Here is a 26,816-nt window from a genome sequence, read left to right as displayed (position 1 = left end):
AAGAGTTTACTTCTGACAAGAAATAAGAATGGAAATAAATCACTAGAAAGTAATTACCTTTTTAAAATAATTACTTTTATTCAGCAAAGAAAACAAATTACCATTCAATAAGAACTGTTAGTGGATGTCATTACTGATCTCGTCTGCAAAATGCTGCAACATTAATAGCATTGTTTTGTTTTGAAGAAGGAAGCAAACGATTGGGACTTGGTGTAGTGGGGGACATTTTTTTGATGATTAAACAAGTTGATGTTGATGTAGGCCTCTATTACGAGAATACAATTTGAAACTATAGTATAAGGGATTTGATATAAAGTCCAGATCTGAAGGAAAGTAGCGAGCTTAGTTGGGAATCGCATACAAATTACGTGTTGTTCACTCCCTGACTCCTGACGCGTCCGCATCCGATTCCGATGCGAGTGGTTAAGATGGCCGACCTGTGTGTGCGGCAGCGTCAGTTGTGTGTGTTACGTTCAGTGGGCGACGCGCTATCCAGTGGTCGCAACTTTCTCTATAAAGAGGCTCAGTGCTCTGGCGAGATTTCGAAACACCTCTTGTCCTTTTAAGGGTCACAAGGGGGGCGGTGCTAGTTCACTCAGCCACTCCGGCCGACGGAACCGACGACACGGATCCTTGCAGCCGGAAGGAGTCAGCCGTCTGCCGTTGTCAAGTGCACTGTGCACCGGCTTCCGATAACCAGTGAGAGACTGAGAGTGCGTGAGGTCACACGTTGATAAAGGTCAGACTGATAATCTCTCACTGTGCTTCCCGTTGACCTTGCACATGTCGAACGAACGCGGAATTGACATTTAATGATTTATACCGATGAACGGCTTCACGGGGCTGACGAGATGAGGTGAACAGCCTCGAATCGAATCGTGAAACGATCATAATTGTCGTCGGCTTCGTATTTCGTCATGATCGGTGTTTCTCGTCATCCATTGGACCTTAGGCCTGCATTCCAGCGTACTTGCATTCCCTTGTGGACGTTAAACTTAAAGATCCACTGGCGGATGGTCGAAGCTAGGGAAGGAAGCCTTCCCAGCTCTGAAGTCCCTCGGAGAGATTTTGGGAAGAATAGCAAGAAATGGCCACTTTAACAACCGTGGGTTTTTATTGCATGTGGTCTAGGATAGAAGAAAAGAAAAAAAAAGAAAAAAAAAAGGCTTTCACGACCCGGTTGGCCAGGCCTGTCGGTCGACCGAAGTTGGTAGGAATTTGGAATTCGTTCAGTGCCGGCAATAATCCGACCATTCTTTGCGAAGGACACCATGGGATCTAAAAGATCCACCAATTAATGCTCTAATACCAGCAGATGGTACACCCGGCTTAACCGTCCATCAAAAAGACGGCAGACACATCTATTCCTCACCCTGCGTGGAAAACACCGGGTTGAGATTTATAGCTGGGTCAAGATTCCAACCCAGAGTCATCAGCCCATAGGTGAGGGTCGATGTCTCGAGGCCATCCTGTTAGCCCAATGACATATTGGTGTAATAAGGCTGGTTAAAAATTTTTTCCTGTTTATCATCACTTTTTTTCAAAAAGTTGGTAGGGAGGGAGGGTTTTTTTTTTTTTTTTTTTCAGAGTGAAATTTTAATGAATTATTCAACGCACAATGTTTTTTCCTTAAATATACTTGATCGGACATGCATGATGCATCACGTTATGATTTCTAAACTAGTAAACCTTCGTATGTACGCGCTGATACGATTCAAATAAAGAAAATAAAGAAACCTATGTCACATTGAGTTCTGTTTACTTTTAATATTTGCTGATACGTATAACAATGGTGGACCAAAACTTCGGCTTTTAAGAATAATGTCCGGTTGCCATACATGTATCTATCAGCAGCTATTGCCATGACATTCATACATATCGAAAGCATTATGTTCATTGGTCTTCTGTTGGTTTGGCTGATCCAGGACAGTAATAACGAACTCGATGAAATTTCCAAGGGTATTGATCACATCTGCCAATGTTGAATCTCCAGCTGCAACATGGGTCATAGTCTTTTTATCTCCCACTGAGATGTTTACCACGCCATTGGTGTCCTCAATTGGTACACCTGAAAAAGAAAAATCTCCATAAAATATACTTGTATATTGTCTACCATACTGTTTACCTATCAGCCAAGCCAAGCCACAAACATCAAGGTTCAAACAACAAAAATGTGGGGAAAAATTGTACATTGAAAAAATGAGCTACACACACACACACACACACACACACACACACACACACACACACACACACACACACACACACACACACACCCTTTCACAACTAATAATTGCAAGTATTCATCAGTCTCAGATCAAATTCAGTGTTTTGTACTGAAATTCTGTTTTTTCCAAGTCTGGATTTGGTTTGGAATTTTGAACCACCCGGGAATGAAAACTAGAAATACAGATCTGGGATCCCAAATTCCCAGTACAGATATATCGACAGATTTTAGTTTAGAACAGAACTGGAGTCCAACATTTCCCACCATTCTTTATGAATAAAAGAAGGAAGCGCCCACCCCATTTATCAGAAGCAAAACCTTGCGGTCCACGTAAATGGTGAGTGAGGGGGAAAACCCGCACACACTAAATATTCAACAACAACAACAACAACAACAACGTACATTAAAACGGTTATATTTCTTAACATCAAGCGTTCCCGACACGTGCTCATACTACAGTTCGTCGAGAGTGATATTTTCTGGCACTTTGGCACCAACCCACGCCTTTAGAACACTGGATGTTCGTCGAATTTGGCAAACAACGAACGGCATTTTCTGTCAAACTGTCGTGCACATGTAACTTGGCTCAGACGGTACGCGAGCACATACAAAATTCGAACCTGTTCCACTGAGCGGGAACGGATTTTACTGACTTTGCGAGCAAAAAAAAAAAAAAAAAATTTTTTAGGGACGGACGACTTTTATGGGGTGGGCGGCGATGATAAACAGGAAAAAAAATGTAACCAGCCTAATGCTGTATGTTGTAGCGGCTACCGCTGGGTTTTCACAATCGCCTTGCACATATCAAGGACGCGGAGCGATCACCATGCCGGGCTTGTCCAGGACGCCCGGGCAGGCCCGCGCTCAACTTGCCAGGCCTCGGTCGGGACGCCCGGGCATGCCCGGGCAGGCCCGCGCTCAACTTGCCAGGCCTCGGTCGGGACTCCCGGGCATGCCCGGGCAGGCTCGCCCTCAACTTGCCAGGCCGCAGCCAGGACGCTGGGCCACGCCCCCTCTCGCCTTTCCTGGGCAAACGCTATGGGATAATATGTATATATATTGCTGCCCGATAAACGGGCTTTTCAGAGTGCCTGAGTGTTTGGTTTGATTAAAGCAACTCGGATGAATTCCAGCTTTTTGTCGCGTCCATTCTTCCGATCGACGTGGGAGCCCCAGCTCCTTCATTGGTGACCTACCGACATGGACACGGCAGTCGCCCTTAAACTGCCTACCTTCTGGGAGGCTCACGCGGCGGTTTGGTTCGCACAGGCGGATTCCCTGTTCGCCCTGCGAGGCATCACGGCCGACGACACCCGCTTCCACCATGTGGTAGCAGCGCTCGGTTCGGCCACCGCGGCCCGCGCCCTGGGCCTCCTCGAGAGCCCGCCAGCCGCTGACAAATACGGCGCGATTAAGAAGCTTCTCCTCGACGCTTTCGCCCTCCCATCGGCGGAACGCGCACGGCGCCTGCTCGACCTGCCCGAGCTCGGCGACACGCGCCCTTCCGAGCGAATGGACTACATGCTTTCACTGCTCGGCGAGCACTCTCCGGCATTCCTGTTCCGGGAGCTGTTCCTCCGTCAGCTGCCTAACCCGGTACGCCTCGCCCTGGCAAGCACGACGATCACAGATCCCCGGGCCCTTGCCAGAGAAGCCGACAAGATCTCCGCCGCAGGACAGCGCATCGCAGCGGCGACATGGGACCCACCGCCGTCCGACGCAACACCCATGGCGCCCGAGCACCACCCGGCACGGTCGACGACCGAACTGCCGACGCAATTGGCGGCCGCTACACCGAGCCGACCACCTCCAGCACGACGACCGGGGCCTCCACCTGACCAAGCATGGTGTTACTATCATGCCAGGTTCGGACAGAAGGCCCGGACATGCCGACCCCCGTGCACCTTCGGCAGGCCGGGAAACGGCCGGGCCGGCGTTCATTACCAGCCATGAGCGCCGGCCACACGGGCAACTTACTGTTCATCACGGATAAAGCGTCCGGACGGCGCTTCCTGTGCGACACCGGCGCCCAACTGAGCGTCATACCCGCCTCTGACCAGGACAGGCAATCCGCGGTTTGCGGCCCCTCCTTGGTTGTGGCCAACGGATCGACCATCCGCACCTTCGGCCCGCGCAACGTCACCCTCTGCTTCGGCGGCCAACACTTTGCTTGGACGTTTGTAACCGCAAACGTGCCCATGGCTCTGCTAGGCGCCGACTTCCTCTGCGCACACGGACTGCTGGTGGACGTCCAACGGCGTCGTTTAATCAACGCCGAAACCTTCAGCTCCCTGGTATGCACATTGAGCAGCTCCGCGCCGACCGAGCTGGCATGCGCCGTCCCGGCGGCGAACGAGTTTGCTCGCCTGCTCACGGAGTTCCCGGCCCTCACGCGGCCGACGTTTTCGGCCGTCGCAGTACGGCATGGGATCGAGCACCACATACCAACCACGGGCCCGCCGGTCTACGCCAGGGCCCGCCGCCTCGACCCAGCCAAGCTCGCCGTGGCAAAGGCCGAATTTGACGCGTTGGAGCACCTCGGCATCGTGCGCCGCTCCGATAGCGCGTGGGCCTCGCCACTGCACATCGTGCCAAAGCCGGGGGGTGGATGGCGCCCGTGTGGCGACTATCGCCGTCTCAATGACGCTACCACCCCCGACAGGTACCCGATCCCGCATATCCAAGACTTCTCCGCCCGTCTGGCGGGACGGGTCATTTTTTCGAAAATTGATCTCATACGGGGATATCACCAGGTACCTGTCAGGGCGGCCGACGTCCCTAAAACGGCAGTCATCACGCCGTTCGGCTTATTCGAATTCTTGCGGATGCCGTTTGGTCTCAAGAACGCTGCTCAGGCGTTCCAGCGCTTGATGGACGGCGTGCTGCGTGACCTGCCGTTCCTTTTCGTTTACCTGGACGACATCCTCGTCGCCAGCACGTCCCGGGCCGAGCACCTCCTCCACCTCCGAACACTGTTCGGGCGCCTCAGCGAGCACGGCCTCATCGTCAACCCGGCCAAATGCCACTTCGGCACGACGGCCGTTGATTTTTTGGGCCACCACATCACCAAGAACGGGGCCGTGCCGCTGCCAACCAAGGTCGAGGCCATCACCACGTTCCCGCGTCCCCGCACCATAAAGGCCCTGCAGGAATTCCTGGGAATGGTGAATTTTTATCACCGATTCGTGCCCCGCGCTGCTCAACTCATGCGGCCCCTCTACGAAGCCCTCCGGGGCAAGCCGGCCAAGCACGACATCGCCTGGTCCGCAGCAATGGATGCGGCCTTCCAAAGCTCAAAGCGGGCCCTCGCCGACGCAACACTGCTCGCTCACCCGGTGCTCAACGCTCCCATCGCCCTCACCACGGATGCCTCCGACTACGCGGTGGGCGCCGTACATGAGCAATGGGTGAACGGGGTTTGGCAGCCACTCGCTTTTTTCAGCCGGCAGCTCCGGCCGAACGAGCTCAAATACAGCACGTTTGACCGGGAGCTCCTCGGTCTACACCTGGCTGTCCGCCATTTCCGCCACCTCCTGGAGGGCCGACCTTTCACGGCGTTCGTCGACCACAAGCCGTTGGTTTACACCATGGCCAAGGTCACGGAGCCGTGGTCGGCCCGCCAACAGCGCCACCTCTCCGCCGTGTCGGAGTTTACCACAGACATCCGGCACGTCGCCGGCAAAAACAACGCCGTGGCCGACTGTCTTTCCCGGGCCAGCGCGAACGCGGTCCACCTGGGTGTGGACTTTGCGCTTATGGCGGCGGACCAAACCACCGACACCACGGTGCAAGCCCTCCGGGCGGCGGACACGGGCCTCCGCCTGGCCGACATCCCCTTCGCGGACACTGTCCTGCTCTGCGACGTCTCCCAAGGCCAGCCTCGCCCCATCGTGCCCGTCACCTGGCAACGCCGCATCTTCACCTCCCTCCACGGCCTTTCCCACCCGGGCCGGAAAGCTTCCCAGAAGCTGGTGTCGGCGCGATTCGTCTGGCACGGCCTTCGTCGGGACGTCCGCGATTGGACCAGCACCTGTACGGCCTGCCAACGGGCCAAGGTCCACCGACACACCCAGGCCCCGCTGGCACCTTTCACCGTGCCCGAACGACGTTTCGACCACGTCAACGTGGATCTGGTGGGCCCCCTCCCCCCGTCACGGGGGTTCACACACCTGCTCACCATGGTGGACAGGACCACCAGGTGGCCGGAGGCCGTTCCCCTCGCCTCCACCACCACCGCCGACGTGGCGCAGGCTTTCATCGCCACCTGGGTCGCCCGCTTCGGCGCACCGGCGGACATCTCGTCAGACCGTGGACCACAGTTCACCTCCGAGCTGTGGGGCGCGGTCGCCCGCAACCTGGGGGTCAAGCTCCACCGTACTACGGCCTACCACCCCCAAGCAAACGGGTTGTGCGAGCGATTCCACCGCTCCATGAAGGCCGCGCTCATGGCCGGCCTTCAAGACGGCGGTTGGGCCGACCGGCTGCCGTGGGTCCTTTTGGGCCTCCGCACGGCCCCCAAGGAGGACCTCCAGGCATCCACCGCCGAGCTTGTCTATGGCCAGGCGCTACGCGTCCCGGGCGAATTCGTGCCCGACGCTACCAGTCCCTGGTCCGCAGCTCACCAGCGCTCGGACCTCCAGGAGGCCGCCCGACGGTTTGCCCCCGTGCCAACATCCCACCACGGTGACCCCCAGTCCTACGTCCCCCCAGCACTTCGCACAGCGGAGTATGTTTTTGTGCGTCACGACGCACATCGGGGGCCACTCCGGCCGCCGTACGACGGGCCCTTCCGGGTGCTGCGACGGGACGACAAGTCGTTCGTCATCGACATCGGCGGCAGGTCGGACCGGATTGCGGTGGACCGCCTCAAGCCGGCGCACGTGGACGTCGACCACCCACCACGGGTGGCCCTTCCGCCGCGGCGAGGCCACCCCCCGTCCACGGTGCCCCCCACTCGACCGCCCACCACCACACCGGACCCCCTCCCACGACCCGCCAGGGGTCGCTTCGGCCGGGTCATCAGGACCCCCCTCAAATTGACCCTGCCGGTGCAAGTCGATTCTGGGGGGACGTGTGTAGCGGCTACCGCTGGGTTTTCACAATCGCCTTGCACCTATCAAGGACGCGGAGCGATCACCATGCCGGGCTCGTCCAGGACGCCCGGGCAGGCCCGCGCTCAACTTGCCAGGCCTCGGTCGGGACGCCCGGGCATGCCCGGCCATGCCCGGGCAGGCTCGCCCTCAACTTGCCAGGCCGCAGCCAGGACGCTGGGCCACGCCCCCTCTCGCCTTTCCTGGGCAAACGCTCCGGGATAATATGTATATATATTGCTGCCCGATAAACGGGCTTTTCAGAGTGCCTGAGTGTTTGGTTTGATTAAAGCAACTCGGATGAATTCCAGCTTTTTGTCGCGTCCATTCTTCCGATCGACGTGGGAGCCCCAGCTCCTTCAATGTAATATTTTACTGCATTTTCATGTACTTCATGAGTTGTTTGTGAGTTTTTGAATATTGTGTATTTTGCGCAGGCAAAATCTTCGACCCACAAGCGCCAACAAACCAGGATCCAGAGTCGCCGCATGGCACAGATGTCAAAAGCGTTGATTCTTCCTCGTCTGGCCTCACTTCATAAAGCGTCTGTGGTCGCACCCTCGCGTCTCCGTGGTTCGAACGCGCATCTTCAACGACTCCCCATCCATGATAGACCCAGCCGCCTCTCCAGCGTCGCTTCCGCGTCACCTTCTCGAGCACCCGCACGACAGCAGCCTGAACTTCTGAGCCCACTGCAGGTGAACAATATCCTCAGGGAGCATGAATTCACTCTGAGCCTGAGCGGATTGAATCACGAGGGACTGGGATCTCTGGTCGGGCTGCACAGTAATCAGCTCCCATCCAACACCCCAAGCGAGGACAGAAGGGCTGCAGCAATTTGTCTGTTTGGTCCAGGAGCTTTGGTGAGATGCTTTCAGACAATGCGAGCACATGGTTGTACGGTGTTTTCCTTTCATTGGATCTGCAGGCTCCTTTATCCTTGTGCTCCATGGGATTGTTGTATGACCATGCATTTGGCCAATATGCAAGCTTACTATTTTGACCTGCTTTGCATGATTACGTACTTTGGTATTTGCGTTAAAGTACGTGTTTCAGTTTGTCACGTTTCAATTTTTAAAACCTTTAATTGCATTGAATAAACATTTTGCAATTGAGAAACCTGTTCAAGAACAAAGCATTAAAAATGCCGGCTTTAACACCACCATCTGGAGTGGTTCGTTTTGGGGAGATCTCTGCATTGGATTAAGTACGTACAAGAATGAGGCTCATGGAAGAGCAAGGTGACAGAGGTGGGGCTACATTTGGATACAAGCAAGGGAATGGAGAGAGGGAGAGCGAGGGACAGATCTAGAGATGGAGAGATGATTGGATTGGAGGAAACACAGGCCACCTGAAAGAAAGAGGGTGTGTTAAGGGAAGTTGATGGGAATAGAAAAAATTGATGTGCACAGAATGAAAGCTAATGTTACAATAGCTGATATTGATGAGCCACTTTTGGCTTCATACCTTTATTAGTGGGGGGGCCAATGTAGCAGATTGAAATGCCCGGTGAAATTGCTTGTTAATTTTTGGACACTGGTTGGGCTGTCTTTAGGGATGATATAAGTTCTAGAAAAAATATGTCTCCAATTGTTTCAAGTTCTTTATGGCGGCCATTTTGGATTTTCAAAATGGCGGATGTCGAAAACGTAAAATTCCATTATCTTGGCTTCTAAATGACCTAGAGTTTCGATTCTGGTGTCCAGTTGTACATTTTTGGGGATAGAGAATTGAATGAAACCTTCTTTAATAACCTACAAGGGATAAAAATAGGTTTTTATGGCACAGCCGAACCAGTGTCCAAAATCTAACTTAATGCACATCTATCTTAATTGTTATTTGTTATTTGTATGTTCCAGATTCGTGACCCTGAGCTATGATGGAGCCAAAAAGCAAGAAAACCAAGAAAGAAACTGATTTCACACTTTGCATTCAGTGCCAGGATCCCCAAGGTGCACTTGTGACTGAGCCAGCACTGGGCTCATATGCAAAGTTTCTCCAGTTCATCCAGGAGAGGGCACGATATGGTGATGCCGACTTCAAACAGATCAGCGAACGATTAAGCTGTTTCACTGCCACTGACTTGAGGAACAATAAAGCAAAGTGGCACCGGGCATGTTATGGATCTACATGCAACACTGCTCACCTGGAGCGTGCTAGAGTTCGCCACCAGAAAGCCTGCGAACATGGCGACACCCAGCATCTTCATAAGAGGTGTGGACGTCCTTCTTCTGCACCTGCCGCTGCAAGTACCTCAGGTTCTACGCAAGACGAGACTCTTCGCTTCACACGTTCATCATCAACTCCATTCAACAGAGACCTTTGTTTCTTCTGTCAAGAGGTCACTAAGGAAAGTGTACATGTTGTATGCACGTTCAACGCAGGTAAACAGCTGAAGAAAGCTGTTGAAGAAGGCAGCAACCACAAGTGGAAAGTTCAGCTGAGTGCTGCCATCAGTGCACATGATGCTCATGCGATCGACGTCAAGTATCATCTCCCATGCTGGGTGCAGAATGTCCAACGTGCTCCCAAGAGTGGGACATCAAGTGATGACAAAGAACACATACTGCAATAAACTAATGTTATCAAAATAGCCGCAGACATTGAGTTTGTCAGCCTTGTTCGCTCTCTACTCCAAGCTGGTGAAATTCTCAACATGTCTGACCTGAAGTCGGTTTACTCCAGGATTCTTGACAATAATGGTGTGCACAATGTCCCATCACCTACTACCCAAGGCATGAAGGAGAAAATAAACTCTCACATTGATGACGTTCACTTCATGAAACCAAAACGTCGAAACGAGTCAGACTGTGTATTCTCCACTGCCGTGCGTGATGCAGCTGTCGAAGATGCAATGACGAAGACAAATGAAAAAAACATCGAACAACTGTTTGAGAGTGCCTCTGTTCTCCGCAGTGCCATTGCTTGTCAGAACAAGCACCCATGGCAATTTGAAGGAGAAATGAACACTGATGATGCTGAAAAGCATGTACCCAAAGTACTCTATGCTTTCCTCCGCTGGCTACTGGAAGGACCAGCCACGAGCATTGAGCCAGAGACTATGCGCTCAGCCACTATTCATCGAGATGTTATAACCATCAGTCAGAACATCATGTACGGCTACAAGTCAAAACGCCAAGTCACGTACAAGCCCAAAGAGCCAGATGCACCATTCCGCCATCGCTTAGAATGGCCACAGCAGCTTGCCGTTGCCATTGTAGTCCATCAGTCCACCAGAAACAAGAAGCTTCTGGATTTCCTGCATGGGTTCGGTCTGTCTGTTGATTATAGTCGGATCTTGCGGTTGGAGACACAGCTGGCCAACTCAGTCATAGAGTCTACGACAGAACAGGGTGTATACTTTCCAAGAACCATGCGCATAGGGACGTTTGTCTTCTTTGCAGTGGACAACAGTGACTTCAATGAAGACACACCTGATGGGAAGCGGACACTCCATGCTACAGCCTGGGCACTCTACCAACGACGGGAACATGCACCCTCCACAGATGAACATAGAACACTGACACTACATGACCGAAAGGCCAGACACCGCTCACTCAAGGTTCTGACTGCTCCAGACTTTGTTCCTTGCCAAGCACCAAACAAACAATCTGCCACAGGTACCACATATAGCTTCAAGACACGGTCAAACCCAGATGTCACCAAGCCGTACTCTGCGACGGACACAGTGTGGCTACTTTCACGCACAATCATGCGAACAGCTGAAGCTGAGGACGTACAAGACGACATCATCCCACCAGATGACCAGCTGCAAGCTGCAGAACCCCAGCATGCTGACCCTGTTGGGTCACTCGTCCACGATCCAAAACAACCACCTGGCAGTAGGATCAAGCATCACGATATCCCAACTTGGACAGCCTACAACTCACTGCTCTCCTCTTCGAAGCCTCTGACAGAGGTCAACGCCCTGCCATTGGTAGCAGCACCAGCCCATGAATGGCAAACACTGATAACAGTCTTGAAACAGACACAGCAAATCAACTGCATGGTCATGGGTCCCGATAGGAAGACAGTGATCACCTTAGACATGGCCCTGTATGAGCGAGCCAAACAGCTGGAGATGACCAGAGATGACTGCCAAGGCAAGTGGGTACTGCGACTAGGGGAGATGCACACTGTGATGGCTGCACTGAGGGCTGCTGGGAATGCCATAGAGGACAGTGGTCTTGACGAGGCTTGGTCTGAGGCTGATATCTATGGCCCAACAACGACCAGACAAATACTGGAAGCCAAGCACATGAAGAGGGCTTTGGAGGCCCACATCACCACTGTCCAAGCCCTCTTCGACCTCTATGTGGACGAATTCTTCCAAGAGCATCCCCATCTGAGGGGCCCATGTACCCAGTCAGCACAACAGGTTGCCCAGAGCTGTCATCTACACAACCGAGAGGAGATGACAAGCGCGCAGAACAACATGCTAGCTGTCCTCGAGTCAAACGAAGTCCTGGAGGCCATGGCAAAGTTTGATGAGAGGAAAGAAGCCAAGAGTCCACTGTTCAAGTTTGTGCGACGCTACATGCGGATGATAATGCTGATATACACATTCATCCGTGCCACCCGTGATGGACAATTTGAGCTTCACCTGTCTTCACTGGATGAGATGTGCATATACTTCTTTGCACATGACAAACAGAAATATGCCAGGCTGACTCCCCGGTACCTTGCAGAGATGAAGGCCCTGAAGATGACAGATCCAGGGATCTACCAAGAGTTCATGGATGGGAACTTCAGTGTCCATAAGAATGAAATCCCCTTCTGTGCTGTAGGTGTGGACCATGCACTGGAGCACATCAACAGGATCATGAAGGTGACAGGGGGTATTGTGGGCATTACCCAGAATGCCAGTGCCCGCGAAAGGTTCTTTCTGACAGCACCAGAGCTGAGTAGGCTTGCTGAAGAAGCCCGTCAGATGGCTGGCTCACAATCAGCTACACGCAAGGAGCACCACGACCTATCAACCACAGTCTGGGCATAAGTGCATATATATATATATGTGTATATATATGTATATGTATGTGTAAAAAAATATATATATGTGTTGGCATAAGTGCGTGAAAATCCAAGATGGCTGCCATAAGAACCCTTTTGATCATATGTAGGTGTATAAATGTGTGTTTATTGGATTAAGTATCCGCAAATATGTACATTTGGACACCAAAATTAACACTCTAGGTCATTTAGAAGCCAAGATAATGACAATTTCGGTTTTCAACAAACGCCATTTTGATAATCCAAAATGGCCGCTATAAAGAACTTGAAAAAAATGGAGACATATTTTTTCTACAACTTCTATCATCCCTAAAGACAACCCAACCAGTGTCCACAAATTAACATTTGAATTCAACGGGAAAACATTGGCCCCCCCACTATATTGGAATACTAGCAAAGGTACCCTGGGGGTGGGGGGGAGGCTGAGACGGAGGGGGATGGCAGAGGACAGGAGGTGGTGTGGGAGGGGAGGGGAGCGACAGAGGGGTGGCGGAGGGAGAGAAACGGGGAGTGAGCAAAAGGGGTGTGACAGACAGAGAGAGAAAGGCAGAGAAAGACAGACAGAGAAAGACAGACAGACAGACAGAGAGAGAAAGACAGAGAGAGAAAGAAAGACAGACAGACAGACAGAGAGAGAAAGACATAGAGAGAAAGACAGACAGAGAGAGAAAGACAGACAGAGAGAGAAAGACAGACAGAGAGAGAAAGACAAACAGAGAGAGAAAGACAGAGAGAGAAAGACAGAGAGAGAAAGACAGAGAGAGAAAGACAGACAGAGAGAGAAAGACAGACAGAGAGAGAAAGACAGACAGAGAGAGAAAGACAGACAGAGAGAGAAAGACAGACAGAGAAAGACAGACAGAGAGAGAAAGACAGACAGAGAGAGAAAGACAGACAGAGAGAGAAAGACAGACAGAGAGAGAAAGACAGACAGAGAGAGAAAGACAGACAGACAGAGAGAGAAAGACAGACAGACAGAGAGAGAAAGACAGACAGACAGAGAGAGAAAGACAGACAGAGAGAGAAAGACAGACAGAGAGAGAAAGACAGACAGAGAGAGAAAGACAGACAGAGAGAGAAAGACAGACAGAGAGAGAAAGAGAAAGAGAAAGATGGAATGATATATTTATGCTTGATGTCCATGCACACACCTATATATATACACACACACACACACACACACACACACACACACACACACACACACACACACACACACACACACATGAAGGTAGATAATTTGAGACAGAGGAGGCCACTGTGCCACCTTCTGAAACCCACATATGGAGATAAAAACCAACGACACACACACTCCACTGGAGCACTTGCAGTTTGTGTGGGCATGTTCATCTCTGTCGTAATTTGGGTATCAGCTCTTCCATCAACCTTGTACCTTGTTATAAAAATAGATACATGCAGCCATAGCTGACACACCTACATTTATTCTGCAAGTCATGTAAAACTGCTATCTGCCTTGATACAGGGGAGATCATAGACCTAGCTCTTTATCCAAATCTCACTTTGACCAGGTTTAGGTTGTTCTTCAAATGTTCTGATTGTTTCTCGCAGGAATAGTGCAGCTAATCCAGCTCGCGTAGTGATATAACAGCAAATCTTGTTATGACGGAATTTTCTTTTTGCCCGACATACCTGCTCCCAGATTGGGGTCTTTGATGGCCATGGTGGTCCAGCATGTGCACAAGCCGTCAGCCAGCGTCTCTTTCCCTATGTATCGGCTGCCTTGCTACCACAACGTACGCTTGAGGAACTAGAGGTGGCAGCAGATGCTGGTGATCCAGTTCCTGATCTGGTTAGCTGGCTCGGCCCAGTTGGAGAGGTTCCAGGGCGGCAGTGGGCAGAAAAACGTGCCTGGTCTCTGAGGACTTTTTGGCAGGAGCTGCTTGACCTGGAAACGGGGGAGGGACTGCCCCCACATGAAGCACTTGTCACAGCATTCAAGGTAGGAAACCGTGAACACCAAGGAACAGAGACGGCGGATGGTTAATTCTTCACTTTGGCCTTAACCATCTCTATTGAATTGCCCACAGAGACTGGATTTGGACATTTCCCTCGAAGCGCAAGTGCATTCGGAAACTGCTGGGCAAAGTCGGTTGGCACGTCGAGTGGCATTTTCCGGGTGCACTGCGTGCATGGCATATGTGGACGGCACCGATCTCTACATTGCTAACACAGGGGACAGCCGTGCAGTTCTGGGTATGCGGACTGCGAATGGGACTTGGCTGGCCCAGTCTCTGACTAATGACCACTCTGCTCAGAATGAGCGTGAACTAGTCAGGTAAGCAAACGACTAACTATAAGGGAATATTGAAATGTGGTTGTGATGTGAGTATAATGCGCCAAATAATCCGTTCATGTGTTGGCTTTTATACCCGTAATGTTATGGAGTTTACCTGTTTGACACTTCCATCTCAACACCTTGATGTGTTGAAGCGAGTTTTTGTTCACTTGCGTGTTTCTCACACACATACAATTACATGTACTTTTAGTATTTTATATTCCAGGAACATCACGTGACATTCATCAGCTTATGATGGAAGCTTTGGAAACCATCATGTGTGAAACCATGCGGAAGTGGATGGATGGCCAATGGCCATCCTGACTGGTCATGAGGATGTGAAACACTGTACGGAGACTTTGTACCAACTAAACACTGTAACTGACGAGGAGCTTGTTCAGGAGGTTATGATATTCTGCTGTAGAACCGAAGCATTACCTCTGCTGGGGTTGCATAGACGTTTCCCCCTGCGAGCATAATCCAAATACTGATGGAAAAACTGGGAAAAAGGAATATTTGTGCAAAGTGGGTTCCCGACTTGCTCAATGATGATCAGCTGGCCTCACATTCATTGCTACGCATGACCCACCGGCAGTCTTGGCAAAGCGAAGGTAACATGTTTCTGAAGAGCATCCTGATGGCAGACAAAACATGGTCGCATTCATTTGATCCATAATTGAAGAGGTACAAGTGCTGAATGGTGGTCACCTGAGTCACCAAGAAAATTGCTCATCACATCTAGGAATCATGGAATCTGATACACATCATGTTCTTCACTCACCTTTGCTTTGTGCTCGACCATCCTGTACCTCAAGATCATACCTGAGCAGGACGTATTATGCAAAGATCAGTTGGTGCCATCGTTCTTTAATATGGAATCTTGGAGGGTACGCTTTCACCTCCACCAGTATTCACCTTTGTCTATGTATTGTGTTTGATAATGTGATACATCAAACTTTTAAAATAATCTTCATCTGAGCTTTCCTCCAAGACAAAAACCGAATCCTTTTGCTTTACGTTTCCTACTTGTACAGGTCTGACCCGAAGAACCCTGATCAGAGAGTCACAAGACCCTAAGATTATTTACTTGATCGATGCACACCACCGGGCGGGTGAACTCCAAACCTGAGTTTATTTTGAAGTAAAACCCAAGTGGTCCATGCAGCATGGTACATGACAAAGCAACTTTTTACTGGCTGTTCTTATGCTCCCCTGTCTACTCTACTTTCCTACGGACTCAGATTTCGAGTTTCCTACGGACCCTATTATGAGGGGGAGCCTCGGTTCCTCCCGGGACTACCGGACCTGAGGCCGCTGAGCGCGAATAACTCCACGCCCTGGCGGGTTGCGATCAACTGTGAACGCCAATTGGTCTACCAGATCCCCCACGGTCCTCCATCTGATTACCGTTTACCTGGGGATAACGGGGTTTGTGCCCTCCATGTGCACCAATCTTATCTTAGGTTTTAATCAGATGCAGTCGAGCGGAACTGCCAGTGCACACCGGATATAGAACTGGAGTGAAACTGGAGCCAGTTTGTGGAACTGAAACGTCTTGGCAAATCGCAAGTACAGACTACGCTAGATCAATGAAGGAAATGGCATGCTCAGACAGACCGGAATAACTAATGTATGAGGCTTATTTACAAAAGTGGGCAAGGAAAAGTATGTGGACATTCAAATCAATGTGTTTATTGCATGTACAGCAGGGAAGGACATAAGACATGCAATGGGGAGGATTTGTGTAGTTGTGGCAATGCACAAGAGCAAAAGGACACAGTGCAGAGCTAACCTGGGTAATTATCCCCTTAGGACAATCTTATTAATACGATGTTGTCACCAATTCAGAAACACACACACACACACACACACATACATACATACATACATACATACATGGATATATTGAGGTTGCTTTGTCCGCCACCTCGCTGTGTGAGGACCGTCATGTCCTTCAATTCACTGTGCTATGGAGTGGGTAAATAACTGGTTGAGCTCTTTTAATTATGGACTGGATAATTGCTGATCCGCTGCTCCTGACTCCTGTTCAGATCCAACACCCTCGCCAGCTCATCCACCCCTAGTCCAGAACCCCGCTGTCTGCCAGACTTGTGAACCGTGAATCAGGCCCAGACTCCAGACTCATCCCAGACTGACTCGTAGATTTGTCCAGACTTGTACTTGTGAAACCCAGAACCAGACCATAGACTCACTAATTGCTTTTCAGATAGCTTTTTAAAATCTCCTTTTATCTATCTGGGGAGGTGAGGGGCTAGGTGGGGTTTGGGGTTCATGCCCCACCTCTTCCAGGCATGGCAGCCAGGGGCAAAGTTCATGTGCTGCCCCATTTGGCCATGTCGTGGCGCGCTCATTAGCCCAGGCGGTCCTCTTGCTGATGTCAGCTTTGCCGCCAGTTCGCTGTGCTCACATTGTCTTCAGTGATGTTTGAACTTGGCCATGGCTTGGAGATCCTCACTTAACATGGGGCGGATGTATTTTTCTGCGCGTTTTTGGCGCGAACGTGCACTAGGACCCCAAATGGTATGGCAGGCAAGCGAAGGGGTGCAGCTGTCTGTAGGAAGTTATGGGGAAGTTAGCGCACCTTTGCATTTCCCATGAGTGGGGTTTGAAGATTGTGGTACAAGGTGCATCAATGCCAGTATCTCCCTCGTACCGTGCAGATGGTGTTGACAGTTCTGAAGGTAAAGGCAGAGTTTTGGGTGTTTGCAGTGTTTGCATGGTGGAGGTCTTGAATCTGTGGGATGATTGTTGGTTAATAATCGGGATGGAGCGGTGGGTTGCTGTTTCTTTTTGTAGAGGAAGGTAGTTGTGGTATGGTGGTGCAGAGATGGTTGGGAAGTTGTTAATGTGAAAGTGGTGGTCGATGTTGTTGTCTACAGTGGTGCTTTTGGGAATTGGCGTGGGGATTTGAATCCCCGTTTTCACGCGAATATGCAAATGATCTGCTCAGCTTCCCCAGTGACTTGATAGGGATTGCGCTTTGCTTTTGAGATGAAGAAAGAAAGAGAGGAAATCGCAAGCTAATCCCACACAACGCATATTGACCCATGAAACTCACTACACAGAAGGCAGAACTATCTGAACATTTAATAAGGAAATAACTAACTCGGGAACCTGTATGTTGTATGGCGTTGCTTTTAGGGAATGACTGTTTTGCAGAACTATCACAGTATCTTCTGAGAGAGCACATTCACGATGGCAGTGTGCCTGCATCCCTCCATCCCCAAGTCCCTCCTCTACAAACCGCTCATACTTTCTAGATGATTCTATATCCAGAAGTAACCGGAGATCTCTCGAACCCTGGCATTCTTTCTACCCAGATTAAAGTCTAGCTACAACATTACAACTTGCCACCTTTTATACAAATCACCGTTTTGAATAAACATCTCACCTCAGCAAATGATGGGCATGTCAAACAACCAATTGGTTCCATATTGAATCGTATACTTACAAGCGTTAACAACACATTGTACCACACACCACCTAACAAATACAAGTGCATAATTTGTGACAGAGAAACATTCCTGTGGCCAATTCAGCACCTGTGATGCCATAGCTGTATGAGAGTTTGGTGAATGGCAAACGTGCTGTTGTTTGTGGCACTCACTTTGTGCCGGAGACTCACTGTCAACCAATACTGCTGGGTTTTTATTTTGCACATGCCATTGTGTGAATTGTTTAGGAAGTTATACTTGTCTTGGACTTTGTAATCTCTTGGTATCAATAATGTGTGTTTGTTGGGGATTGTATTTTCACCTGTTGTGGGAAAAGGCTGCAGGCAGAGCACCCAATGAAAGAGTGTGACACTGTGGTAAAGCAAGGTAGGCTACTTGGCCTCCTGATGCCTTTCCGTGCCTTTGGAGATGTCCGCTTCAAATGGAGTTTGGAACTACAAAAGCGAGTCTTTGAAGAGTCTGGTCTGCACTCGGGTGTCGCTGCCCAGCCCTACCTTTTTATTCCTGACTACCACACACCACCTTACCTTACTGCTGAACCTGAAATCACTTATCACCAGTAAGTACCTGCTGAGTAACTGTTCAAAATTATTCCTCTTCCATGTAAAATCCACATGTAATGGTCCATCACACATTTTATATATTTGATCAGCTCTGACTTTTCTTTTCTGTTCTTGTCGCAATGGTATTGCTTTATTTTCTTCCTTTAAATATGATTTTTGAGGAGGTGCAGGATAGCTTAGAGATATGTGCACTCACCTTTGAGTTGTCTAGGCTCGGCATAAACTGGTGTCTTTCCGGAAGAGTAGGTTAACCATCGCCGGCACCCTGGCCAAATTCCCACCGCAGTCGATTCTCAGGCCTGACCAGCCAGTTCCAGAAAGACTTGGGCCACAATAATTCCTCCCGGCAGACCCCATAAGGTGGGAATAATCGGAGCCATTGAAGCATAAGAAGAAAAAGATTATGATTGGAAACATTGAGCATGGAAATCTACTTAAGTAAACAATAATGGCAATGGCACTGCGGTGAAACTGCAGGAATAGAATTGCCAATTTTCTCCATCTAAATTTCCTGTATTTATAGGAATTGCTTTTAATGAGACCTTGTGCATTCTTTTCACTTCTGTGCTTCTTTGGCTTTCTAGATTGGGTCCTCAAGACCGTTTTGTCGTGATAGCAACCGATGGCCTTTGGGAAGTCTTGCATCGTCAGGACGTTGTACGACTTGTGGGGGAGCACTTTGACCAGGCACCAGCTATTCCTGCTCCACCACCAAACCCTTCGGTGTGCTCTCTTACCCTTGGAGATATGCTACAGCAGCTTAAGGTAAGCTATCGGCAACTTCACATTCATGGCTTTCATTGATCAATGACCGGCAGATCGGTGATTTCGCGTTTCATCTTAAAATATTTTTGAAGGGTTCAGTAAAACATCACTTCTGCATTGGAAATGATGATGGACAATTACATTTCACATATAATTATTTTATTACAGCCAACTCTACATGAATGATAATGAGTTGGTTATTCATGTGACCAAGTGATGTAAATTCAGCAAAAGCATTGGTCTTGTATTTCATGTGTTCATCATTCACAAACTCTTTTGTAGTTTATTTATTGCAATACTAATATATGATGAAATTATTTTGAACACTTCAAAGCAACTCGTTGGGTCAATGCCATAAAATGTCAAGATGGTGATTTTATAGGATAAAGTGATCCAATCAGATTAAAGGATAAGCCAAACACTCGGACTGCCTCAATGCTGATCTATCCCTTGATACTCTACAAAGTAGATATGATGTGTTGTTTTCTGATTTGCTATTTATAAAGTGGGTAAAATTGAGATTAATATTTTAAATCTTCTTCTTCTTCTTCACATTAGCGGTGACGTCGCCTAGTGAAAGTGACCACGACTTCCATATTGTCCACAGATAACATTAACAAGCAATATAAGTCAAATGCCGAATAATTTTCGAATTACAAATATGCCCAGTTTATGCGTCCTTGGTGGTTGTAGTAATACAAATCGAGATGGTTTCATACCACACCAATGACCGAAAGATCCGATGGTTGCCAGAAATTGGACAAGTTTGGCCGAAATACCCGAGTGTGGATAGGGCCTACAAGATGTTCGGTTTTGTGTTTGGAACATTTTACAGAGAGCTGCTATGAAACAACAGAGATGGCTAGATTCCCGCAAGGCTCACCCCCGCTCTAGCAGGAAAAATGGCCTTAAAATGCATGTTGTTGTTGTATTGACAGAGGTTGCCAGCCCCACAATTACGCGGAAGAAACAACCATCACACGGATCTAACACCATCTCTACCCAACTACCAGCATATGTACACGGGCGATTTGAGTGGTGAATCAAACACCTGTGTTGGTCTGCCAGCGACCGATCCCACCTCGCTATATGTGGTGGACAACATCGCCACCACTTTGGCCTATGCATCTGAAGATGTCAAAAACCGATGTAGCAATATCCACCTCAACCCCACTCCACTCCTCTCTCGCTTCTCGTATGACCACGCCTCTGGAATTTCCCTGCGGGCCAGTGACGTCACTCATGGCATGTCTTTAGCACATCTTTTGGCAGGACACTTGGGTGATGCAGATGAGGTAGAGGTACAGCGATGTGGGCATGTGAAGGCGAAGGTGCGCAAAGACATGAGGAAGACAAGAAGAGCTACATTCAAAGTACACAGCCTTCATGCCAAATAAATAAACAACATATAATCCAGCGTGCGACATTGCTGAGGCCGCCGATAAGACTGAGGCCCCTTCAGTACCCGGCGACGCCTCTTTGCAGCACATGGAGATGGAATTCGGAGGGAGCTCAGGACCATTTCAATCGGCTCAGGACCACTTGTACAATAATAGATTAAGTGATTAATTGTGTAATTGAAATAAATAATAATCGTAAAATTGATTTTTTAATCATTTGGCTAATAGCATAAACTACTGGTTCCTCCTAAACTACCACTGGTTCATCCGAATCTGTAACTTGTTGAAAATCAAGGAATTGAAAAATGAAATAATCAATCGATTAATGAATTGATTAATTAATAAATCAAAAATGCCCTTTATAGCCAAATCGCTTGGTCATTGTCGTGTCCAAATATCAGCTTCCTAGCTCAAAATGAGCCTGATATATTGCCTGGATAAGAAAGAAAATAAATCAGTACTTAATAAATAGATAATAATTAATTAATTAATTGATTAATTAAGAAATAAAAATACCATTTTTGCCAAAGCACTTGTTCAGCTTCCTCGCTCAAAGGATGGCTGACATATCGCCCGGGCGAACAGACAAGACAAACAAACAAACAAACGGAGTAAACTGAGTACTCCCTTTCGGCGCGCGTCGTCGCTGGGCCCCCTTTCAGGACCGGCGATGACGTCATGCAGCGCCTAGAGATGCAATAGGGAGGGAGCGATTATACAATGGCAAAAGCACAGAGACAGAAAATGCAGGAAGGAACGAGGAACAAATGGTGAAGCAAAGATAACGAGTGTCGAGAAATGAATGAATGAATAAATCAAGCGTGAAGGATAGTGACAAAAAGAAACGCTTCAGGTCGAATTAGTGATGCCAGAGAACGTGGCTATCGAGTGGCTCCAAAACGAATATAATAATGAAAATGCTCTGGAAAGCCCAAAATAAATAAACAATAACGAGCGAGCAAAGCAAAAGAAAGGACAGAGATGGCAAAGGACGCAAAGGACCCTCAATGGCGTATTAAGAAAAAGAAGCGAGCAACTTAACAGAGTCTGGAAACCCGCTCAAGCTCTGAATTTCCATGTCACTGAACCTCAGTCTTTCTCCCCATCTCGAAAAAAACCGCTCCTTCCACCAAAACTCCTCGGCTCTCTGCTCTGCCTTTTCATGGAGCTTCTTTCCTCCCTCGCTCGAGTCTCGCAGTCTCCTTCCCCCTCCATCCCCCGTCCCCGTCTATGGAAGGTGCCGTCACGGTGCGATGTATGGTCTCAGGCGTTTATGAAACCTGTTTGAAGTGGCTCCGGGGTTGCCTGTGACAAGAATTTGGTCGTGATGCTGTGAGTTGCAGCAAATGGTGTGCGGAAAAGAAAAATGACACTTATGGGATTTCTAACTACAAAATCGCAACGCAGACTTATCACGGAATTTAGACAATTAATCGAGATGGTATACGATGAAATAACTAGCTTTACCAATGTGAGGATCTCTTTGGGACTCTTCAAAACCTTAACGATATTAAACCAATATGTTTAACAAATGACGACTCATTGGCTACCATTAGACTAACTTTTCACTCTAAGTAAAATAATGTCCGACTTGTGTAAACTGTGTACGAGTGCCAACCCTCCCTCCAATCTTTGCAAGCTGGCGGTGATAGCGGACAGGCACCCTAACCTTTTTATTTTCTAAGACACAAGTCTACAACTGTATTTGTACCTCCGTCACCTTATGTATTCACCCGTGTCTGTCTCTGTTTGTTTGTTTGTCTGGGAGCAGGATATTTGAAATAGATATGGATGGATTTGGATGAACTTTGTGGACAGGTTAAAGGTGAAGATTTTTGTGAAGATCCGGATCCAGATACGAGAATTTTAAATTTCTTAAAGTGATTCTTCGTCATTGAGTGATATGGCCAAAACGATATATAACCATCAATATATAAATATCATCAATATAACCATCAAGTTATCATCAATGATAGCCATTAAGCACAATATCTCAAAGTTGTGGACAGGTTATAACAAAACTTGGTGGATAAGTGGGTATATAGGTGACAAGAGCAAACCAATTGGATTTTGGTTCAGGTTCGGATGTAGATCCGGCCTATCAGTGGGATACAAAACGTAAACTGTTCAGCCTGGCGGAGGTTTGCGCTCCAACGAGTGCCATTCTCCAACATATTTCTCCAAAGCTTATTGAGCTTAAATTTGTGTCTTTGCATCACACCAAATGTTGTTTTCATCAATTATTCCTACCCTTCTGTATGGTCTTTACTTCCTGTAATTTATTCTACCCCCCTCTTCTCTCTGTCCTTCTCTCCTACCCCCCAACAGGCCCGACGTGAGGCAGGTCAAAACCCCACAGGTGGAGACCGAAACTCAGCCACCATGTTGGTCAGACATACAGTTGGCCGAGATGACTGGGGTGGGGTAGATCCCCAGAGACTTGCTCGCTCACTCAGCTTACCTGAAGACCTCACTCGGGTTTACAGAGATGACATCACAGTCACCGTGATTTATTTGGACCCGAGTGGTTTCAATCGGCAACAGTGATATAACCATCAAGTATTGCAAGCTTGAATTTCGTTTTTTGTTTTTTCAGTGCTTGATACAATTTTACATTGTCTCTTGTCAAGTTATGTACGGTTCAAAGTGTTGCAATAACCGACCTTCGCTTGTTTTGGGTGCGTCATGTGCATTTTTAAAAAACTTGTTATTCCTGCAAAGGTGAGATCAACTTTTTTTTGTGAGGTTCTTATTTATCGGAAGGTTGTTATTTATGTTATGTAAAAGTACGTGTTTCCTTTATTATCTTTACAAGTTCTGACACAAAGCTGCGGATCCCTTTAAGGCTATTTCCTTCCTCTTTGGTTTGGTTCTTCTGCCTTCCAGGCTCCATGAAAACTGTCATTTTGAATGCAAATGCTGCTTTAGCTCAAATAAGGCCAGATGTACGTTAAACTAAGCCGTGGGGTAAAAGTTATCATTTTGCTTGAGTATGCCACTCTAGATGAGGAAAGAATAAATATTTAAGAAGTGCGATCTTTGCAATTGTTGTACTTTTTGAAAGTCCAGGTTTCTTTGAACGAAAAAAAAAAATGCACTTTTGCTTTCAGGTCATTTTGTGACATGCTCCTCTGTAGTTTCTGACATCAATTGTTTTACAGCCGATTTGACTGTATTGTGATGATGCTGACAATTAATTCTTGGCAAGAAAGAATAAATCAAAGTTGGAACCCTCGAAACAAGTTTTGTCTAAATTTACTCAACCTGTGCTGGTGCATGTTAGATTGTGGTTATTATCCCCATGCTTTTTGAAAAAAAAGCAATGGTAAATTTGCTCCGTCTGGCCGTCCGTCACACTATCTCTTAAGCGGTTGTGCAGAAATTCACCAAACGTGGTATTTATGAACACTGCAAGGCAATAAGGTGAAAGAGCAGTATCATTTTTGGCCCTGTCCCCTGGTTCGGGGGAAGGGACGGGGAGGGGGCGAGTGGAGGGGAGGAGGGGGGAGAGGGAAGGGGGAGGCAGGAGAGGAAGTGGAGTGGCTCACGTTTCTGAGTGAATGTGGCTCACGTTTCTGAGTTGTGTGATGCCGATCAGGAAGAAGAAGAAGCCGTACTACCAAATTCGTACACTTCCTGAATTGTTTGATTTACTTGTAATCAAATGTCTGGTAATTGTTTTGTATTTATTCATGCGAATGTGTACTTGTATATACTGTAACTACCATTAATTTTAAAAGGCTTTGGCACTATCGAGCGCTTTTTTTTTTCTTTTTTTTTTTCCCGCCCCCCTCCCCCTTACCCCCCCCCCCCCCCCAACTCCGAAGAAACAAACTTTTTTTTTTTCTATATTGTACATATACTTTTTGGCCAAAAACACTCCCAGGCACTCACTGATGAACCTCTGAAATCTCTGAATAAAATGCGGACACACAAAAACTGGACACACACACACAACTCGGGTTTATATATACAGACTTGGCATTTAATATGGAATATTTTTTTTGTGGGGGTGAACTTACTTTTCAAGATGTCTTAGAACCAAAAGTTCATTGGAATTATGTTGAAACTATTCTAGATTTTGTTAATGTGACCTTTAAAAGAAACAAAAACCACATTTGACATTTCGAAACAAATACATTGATCCTTGAAAGTGATGTAAACTGATATCGAACTCAATTCACGGACAGTACTGTGTTAAACTTCTGAGTTCAAGCCCTTGTTCACCGTTTAATTAACACTAGGTGGGTTGACTCAGCCTGTCAGCCCTCTGAGGTCGGCAAAATGAGTACCAGCTTACTGGGATGAACGAGCCATTTGAGTATGCTGCGTCGAAGTGGCGACTTGTCCAGGATTGTGCCCAACAGCCAGGAAACTGCTTCGGCCGCCATATGCATCTGTAGATGCAAACGAGTTTCTCTTCTATATTTTTCTTGTCATGAATAAATTGTGCAACTTAATTTCAGGGATCAGTTTTAATCGAGCAGCAAACATTTTCTATGTAACTTTTCTACTGCAAAAGTTATTGCAAAATATGTCATGAAAATAAGAATTATTATCCAGATTATTAATGTGAATATTTAAAAACTAAATTTCTTGTTGGATCATTTGTTTCCGACCATATTTGAATTCAGCATACCGGTACCTGAAAAACCCCTAATATAGTGGGGGGGCCAATGTAGCAGATTGAAATGCCCGGTGAAATTGCTTGTTAATTTTTGGACACTGGTTGGGCTGTCTTTAGGGATGATATAAGTTCTAGAAAAAATATGTCTCCAATTGTTTCAAGTTCTTTATGGCGGCCATTTTGGATTTTCAAAATGGCGGATGTCGAAAACGTAAAATTCCATTATCTTGGCTTCTAAATGACCTAGAGTTTCGATTCTGGTGTCCAGTTGTACATTTTTGGGGATAGAGAATTGAATGAAACCTTCTTTAATAACCTACAAGGGATAAAAATAGGTTTTTATGGCACAGCCGAACCAGTGTCCAAAATCTGCAAGTGTACTCTGCGACGGACACAGTGTGGCTACTTTCACGCACAATCATGCGAACAGCTGAAGCTGAGGACGTACAAGACGACATCATCCCACCAGATGACCAGCTGCAAGCTGCAGAACCCCAGCATGCTGACCCTGTTGGGTCACTCGTCCACGATCCAAAACAACCACCTGGCAGTAGGATCAAGCATCACGATATCCCAACTTGGACAGCCTACAACTCACTGCTCTCCTCTTCGAAGCCTCTGACAGAGGTCAACGCCCTGCCATTGGTAGCAGCACCAGCCCATGAATGGCAAACACTGATAACAGTCTTGAAACAGACACAGCAAATCAACTGCATGGTCATGGGTCCCGATAGGAAGACAGTGATCACCTTAGACATGGCCCTGTATGAGCGAGCCAAACAGCTGGAGATGACCAGAGATGACTGCAAAGGCAAGTGGGTACTGCGACTAGGGGAGATGCACACTGTGATGGCTGCACTGAGGGCTGCTGGGAATGCCATAGAGGACAGTGGTCTTGACGAGGCTTGGTCTGAGGCTGATATCTATGGCCCAACAACGACCAGACAAATACTGGAAGCCAAGCACATGAAGAGGGCTTTGGAGGCCCACATCACCACTGTCCAAGCCCTCTTCGACCTCTATGTGGACGAATTCTTCCAAGAGCATCCCCATCTGAGGGGCCCATGTACCCAGTCAGCACAACAGGTTGCCCAGAGCTGTCATCTACACAACCGAGAGGAGATGACAAGCGCGCAGAACAACATGCTAGCTGTCCTCGAGTCAAACGAAGTCCTGGAGGCCATGGCAAAGTTTGATGAGAGGAAAGAAGCCAAGAGTCCACTGTTCAAGTTTGTGCGACGCTACATGCGGATGATAATGCTGATATACACATTCATCCGTGCCACCCGTGATGGACAATTTGAGCTTCACCTGTCTTCACTGGATGAGATGTGCATATACTTCTTTGCACATGACAAACAG

At 48.1% G+C, this 26,816-nt stretch overlaps 1 protein-coding gene across 3 annotated transcripts; it reads left to right on the top strand.

Moving 5' to 3' along the window:
* Positions 1-406: 406 nt before the first annotated feature.
* On the top strand, positions 407-23,861 carry LOC137430337 (pyruvate dehydrogenase [acetyl-transferring]-phosphatase 1, mitochondrial-like). 3 transcript variants are annotated; one of them, XM_068121129.2, is made up of 7 exons: positions 407-739; positions 7,755-8,180; positions 13,988-14,287; positions 14,376-14,623; positions 18,416-18,658; positions 19,247-19,427; positions 23,156-23,861. In XM_068121129.2, the coding sequence occupies exons 2-7, from the start codon at positions 7,806-7,808 to the stop codon at positions 23,372-23,374; spliced, it is 1,566 nt and encodes a 521-aa protein (XP_067977230.2). In that variant the 5' UTR covers positions 407-739; positions 7,755-7,805; the 3' UTR covers positions 23,375-23,861. The 3 variants fall into 3 exon arrangements, with proteins under 3 accessions (XP_067977230.2, XP_078636683.1, XP_067977231.2); XM_078780557.1 differs by having other exon boundaries at positions 695-856; XM_068121130.2 differs by lacking the exon at positions 407-739 and adding an exon at positions 1,425-1,443.
* Positions 23,862-26,816: the final 2,955 nt, after the last annotated feature.

This window comes from Myxine glutinosa, chromosome 6 (genome assembly GCF_964187855.1).
Source record: "Myxine glutinosa chromosome 6, kmMyxGlut1.1, whole genome shotgun sequence".
In the NCBI taxonomy this organism is placed as follows: domain Eukaryota; kingdom Metazoa; phylum Chordata; class Myxini; order Myxiniformes; family Myxinidae; genus Myxine; species Myxine glutinosa.
Note: the sequence above shows the minus strand (reverse complement) of the source record. Positions and strands in the feature narration are given on the sequence as shown.

Excerpts from the sequence above, each read along its gene's own strand:
- LOC137430337 (XM_068121129.2), top strand. The coding sequence starts at position 7,806 with ATGGCACAGATGTCAAAAGCGTTGATTCTTCCTCGTCTGGCCTCACTT. Across the intron at positions 14,288-14,375 it reads CACTTGTCACAGCATTCAAG|AGACTGGATTTGGACATTTC; the intron begins GTAGGAAACCGT and ends AATTGCCCACAG. Across the intron at positions 18,659-19,246 it reads CCTGAAATCACTTATCACCA|ATTGGGTCCTCAAGACCGTT; the intron begins GTAAGTACCTGC and ends TTGGCTTTCTAG.